Source organism: Babylonia areolata, chromosome 4 (genome assembly GCF_041734735.1).
Source record: "Babylonia areolata isolate BAREFJ2019XMU chromosome 4, ASM4173473v1, whole genome shotgun sequence".
Classification (NCBI taxonomy): Eukaryota; Metazoa; Mollusca; class Gastropoda; order Neogastropoda; family Buccinidae; genus Babylonia; species Babylonia areolata.
Genome location: NC_134879.1, coordinates 28,525,706 through 28,530,701, shown reverse-complemented (window position 1 = coordinate 28,530,701; position 4,996 = coordinate 28,525,706). Strand labels below are relative to the sequence as shown.

Sequence of the window (4,996 nt, the reverse complement as noted above, 5' to 3'; positions counted from 1 at the left end):
GTGTGAAGAAGAAAAAAAACAACTTATTTCCTCGTCACTGCCATCATTGTTTTGCAGTTGCATATGCTCAACAATAACAGTACTTAAAGGGATTTGAGGGGGGGGGATAACAATCGTCACGGGAAGTAAAAAAAAAGCATTTGTCAAACTTGATGGTCATTCTGTGACGGCGTGTGTAACAAGCTGCGCATTATGGTTGTAAATCATGATAGAGTGTGTCGCTTTCAACGCATATCCTGATTTCCGCTTTCTTGTCAACATCGTAAAGAAACAGTCTGTGTTTCTCACACCACCGGCAACTTCACAGTGTCTTCCACTCGCGGAAGTAAAGCACAATGTGATGAATAATCCGCAATCGTAAATAATACATATCAGAACCTCACGCTTGCTCAGGCAGATGCAGAAATGGTTGTGACCGTTATTTCACATGTGCTGTTAAACTTTACGTAAAATGTTCTGAGATAACCGACACGTTTTAAAATTTCATACATCGCATTCTCGGCACTGAGTACTTCTGTTGTTGTTGTTTTTTCAAGCTATTTATGCACAGTAGTTCTTTTAAACACATGTTCTTGTTGTGAACCTGTGTTGGATGCAAAGACAGACGATTCCATCTTAGTGTAATATGATATAACTTAGAGTGAATAGTGTTAAAGCGACCAGATAATACCCAAACCATATTTTCCTTGGTCAATTGTTTTCAGTGACAGGAAGGCATTGGCTCAGGAAAAGCTATGGACGCAAAATGAGAGGAAGGGTGGGAAAGAGAATAACAACAACAACGAAAACAAGAGAGGCAAGGCCTTCAAGACTCACTTGTGATAAATTAAGTCCCCTAGTATTAATTACAGAGTAATTTCCCTTCTTTACTGTCTGCACCAAAACGTTTGCAAAATAAATAAAAATTCAATGCTTAGCAAAGGAAGTTCCTGTTTGAACAAAAAATGATAATAATGACTCCTCTTGTTGTTGTGTCAGAATAAGAGGTCAAAGTGCCAAGTTTAGAGTATACAAAAAATATAAATATAACAGTAAATGCAGTTTGCATATAATTAGGCTTCTTTTTTATTTTTTGTGCCCATCCCAGAGGTGCAATATTGTTTTAAACAAGATGACTGGAAAGAACTGAATTTTTCCTATTTTTATGCCTAATTTGGTGTCAACTGACAAAGTATTTGCAGAGAAAATGTCAATGTTAAAGTTTACCACGGACACACAGACACACACAGACACACAGACACACACACACACACACACACACACACACACACACAGATAGACAACCGAACACCGGGTTAAAACATAGACTCACTTTGTTTACACAAGTGAGTCAAAAAGCACTAACATAGACACACACACACACACACACAGTGTCGTGGGCAAACTAATCTTCGTTGTACATAGTGTGTCAACTGATGTCACGAAGGACGACGATCAAGACAGACAGACCGACAGGGAACGACAAAGAAAGACCTGCGCTCGTAGTTGCACTGCTCCCTCCTCCTCTTTTTGTTGTTGCTGTTGTGTTTCTTCTCTCTGTCTCTCTCTCTCTCTCTCTCTCTCTCTCTCTCTCTCTGTCTCTTCTCTCTTTGTGGGGTCTCCATCCTCCTCTTTTTTCCCCCACTTTTTGTTGTTGTTGTTTTTGTTGTTGTTGTGTTTCTTCTCTTTTTTTTTCTTTTTTTGTGGGGTTTCCATCCTCCTCTCCCCCCCACTTTTTTCTTTTCTTTTTTTCTCTCAATAAACTATTAAACAGTCTTCACTCCCACAACGATAGCTTTCATTCATTTTTACCTATTGTCTGACGCAACAATTGCCCCAGGGTGTCCTGCGGTATGCTGTATAGGAATGTTTGAGGACTGTATACGGTTGCCTGGGTTTATTGTTGTCCTAGTGTGTTGCTGCATGCATTCCTAACGAGTGTAACAGGTGGTAATTACTGTTGCACTGTTGTGTGTGTTTCAGGATGACTTCGACACCTTACGGCCGCTGTGCTACCCACAGACCCACGTCTTCCTGCTGTGCTTCAGCGTCGTGTCGCCCACCTCCTTCCACAACGTGCTGGAGAAGTGGGTGCCCGAGATCCGCCACCACTGCCCGGGGGCCCCGCTGGTGCTGGTGGGCACGCAGAGCGACCTCCGGAACGACGTCAAGGTGCTGATCGAGCTGGCCAAGTACCACGAGCAGCCCGTGCCGGAGGAGGAGGCGGCCAAGCTGGCCGAGCAGCTGGGCGCGCAGTACGTGGAATGCTCGGCCCTGACGCAGAAGAACCTGAAGGAGGTGTTCGACACGGGCATCCTGGCCTCGCTGCGCTGGGCGGAGCAGGAGGGCCTGAGCCGATCCAAGAGCCTGCGCAAATCCAAACGTTCCAAGAGCAAAGACCACGCGGCGGTGCTGACCTCTTCTCTCTCCCCCGCCTCCAATGCTGCTGCTGCCAAAGGGTCCAGTCTGAAGAAAGCGGGCTGGAAAAAGTTCTGCTGTTTTATGTAACCCCCCCCCCCCTCCCCCCCGCCCCCACAAAAAAAAGCCCCAACAACCGTGCGTGTGTGTGCCAGTGAGGTTCGTGTCCCACAGTTTTCTGTCCCAACGGCTGATCTAATGGCGATTAAGTCTGAAGATCTGGACGCGGACAGCTAAACAGCAAAGAAAAAAAACAACAACAAAAAACACGAAGACATGACGGTTCTTCTCCATATACAGATCTCTCCCTTGCCAGCCCGCTCTTACTGTTTCTTGTCATACACTCTTTTAATTAAGCTTGATTAGTGCTATTGCCCGTTTTGTGGTAGTCCTTCAAGCACGGAGATTTATTAACTTATCAAGCACTGTGAATTGGAATTTGATGCAGTATAGCAAGGACCGTGATTGGTGAGGATTGTGTTCTGGGCTCTCAGACAGATAAAGATTATTATCCATTGTACGCGTCGGACTTGAGACGTTTAAGTCGCACAGAAAGGCCGTGAATGGACTGCAGCGAAAAGGTGATACAAAAATACTTTTGTGTATGACTGCTATCAAGTACTTTTTTGTTTGTTTTTTTGTTTTTGTTTCGTTTTGTTTTTTTGTAAGGCTCCTTGATGTCACCAGAGTCCGTGGCGCAATACACACACACGTACACACGCGCGCGCCATCGCCTTCATGTTACACACTCCTGTATCTTGTTTATTGAATTCGGTAGTCCTGATATATTACCTGTTGATTTCAAGTTTGTGATACCCGGTTTATGTGCCTTGTATTACAGTGAGTCAATTTTATCTCGACCCACCTGAAAGAATCGTGAGACTCACCTCCAGAGTTACACAGCACGAACGGGTGTTACTTATAATAGATATGTAACCCCAAACTCGCCACAAGCTGCCCCCGCTCGTTCCGGCGGCAAGATGTCTGATGAAGTACCAGGACCTGTTGTGTGCAGCTTGTGCTCATTAAGACGTCCACTCTTTGAGAGACGGCTGAGCTGAAGGCTATGCCAAATGAAAGGTTATTCTCCAAAGTGCTCCATTCACTGATGCTGACATTAAGATGACCTCTCTCTCTCTCTCTCTCTCTCTCTTCCATGAATGGTGCATTGTGTATTTTTCTTACAGGTATCCACCATTGTGGCTCCATGTCCACCGAACTGATTGAAAAATAGTTCGAACCGTTCTCTGATATGCGCGAGTGGGCTCCACATAAATTGTGGATTATGTACGGGGAAAAAGAACCCCAAAGCAACTAGCCCAGTGACAAAGCCACAGATCAGTGCTGGTGATATTTTTCCCACAGGAAACCTTGCCTGGCTTTTAAAGGTGGATCTGACTCCGACTGTTTTGTGAAAACTTTTTTTAAATTTTTTCTTTCCCCAGACCCCCTTTTTTTCTTTTTCTTTTTTTTCTTTTTTTTTAAGACGAAGGTTTGGAATCGCATACATAGGACTTCACTAGTATTTATTGGCCTACAAACACGTTCAGTCATGTGGGCTGGAGTTTGGGTGCGCAGCGTGAAACGCCACACCGTACTGATACAAACTATCGTCTGAACGCAGTAAGAAGTATTCCCTTATTGTGAAAACGGCCGTGTATTATCCATATATTTCAAACAGTCTGGACCTAATTAGTCCACATTAGTTTGGGGGTGGATGTGGATGGAACTCGCGCACTGACCGCCATGCGCCATGAATGCGTAGCAGGAAACGTTCACACACACACACACACACACACACACACACACACACACACATATATATATATATATATATATATATATATATATATATATATATATATATATATATATATATCTGTGTGTGTGTGTAATTAAAAAAAAAGAGACGGTGATACTTTTTATCTTTCCACTGATCAGTTTATGGTGGTGATGATGATAATGATAACGTATTTATACTGGCGATCATTACAACGATGACGACGCCATTAATGAGCGCAACCACATTTGTTTGTTTTGTTGTTGTTGTTGTTGTTGTTGTTGCTTTGTTGTTGTTTTTTCATGGTACTATTTGTGATGATACGAGAGTGTGATTGTCTTCAGTTTCGTTTCTTTTGAAGGCTGTCGCCTGAATGAAATCATCTTGAGAAAGTCAGAGTGCAAAATATCACGAAGCCAGACCGTCATCATTATCATGATCACCACCACTGGGCCATAGTTTGGGTGTTTGTTTTTTTTTAATGTTTTTAAATAAATAGTATAATAATTATTATTGTTATTGCTTTCATCATTATTCCTTCGATGGTTGGGACGAGGGTAAAAAATTTTTAGCCGCTTTTGACTTTGTCAGAATGTGCCGAGTCCCCTACCGAGGAACCGTGGATTCAATGGTCGGTCCGAATCCTCTCTCCTTGCCTATAGATGTAAAACATCGTGAAACAGTGATGCGGAAAAAAACAAACTTTTTTTGTTGTTGTTGTTGTTGTTGTCCTTCGCACTGGACCCAATGCACATCACAATACACAAACACTTTAGAGTGAACTGAGAGGCAAGCAGTCTGAGCTGTCTCTGTCAGTCT

General features: G+C 43.2%; 1 protein-coding gene across 1 annotated transcript in view; it reads left to right on the top strand.

Moving 5' to 3' along the window:
* The window catches only part of LOC143281031 (cell division control protein 42 homolog), a 22,242-nt gene extending 18,029 nt beyond the window's left edge, over positions 1–4,213 (top strand). Inside the window, exon 3 of the mRNA XM_076585929.1 lies at positions 1,963–4,213. Coding sequence (XP_076442044.1) covers positions 1,963–2,487 — 525 coding nt within the window. The 3' untranslated portion in view covers positions 2,488–4,213. The remainder of the gene's footprint in view (positions 1–1,962) is intronic.
* Positions 4,214–4,996: the final 783 nt, after the last annotated feature.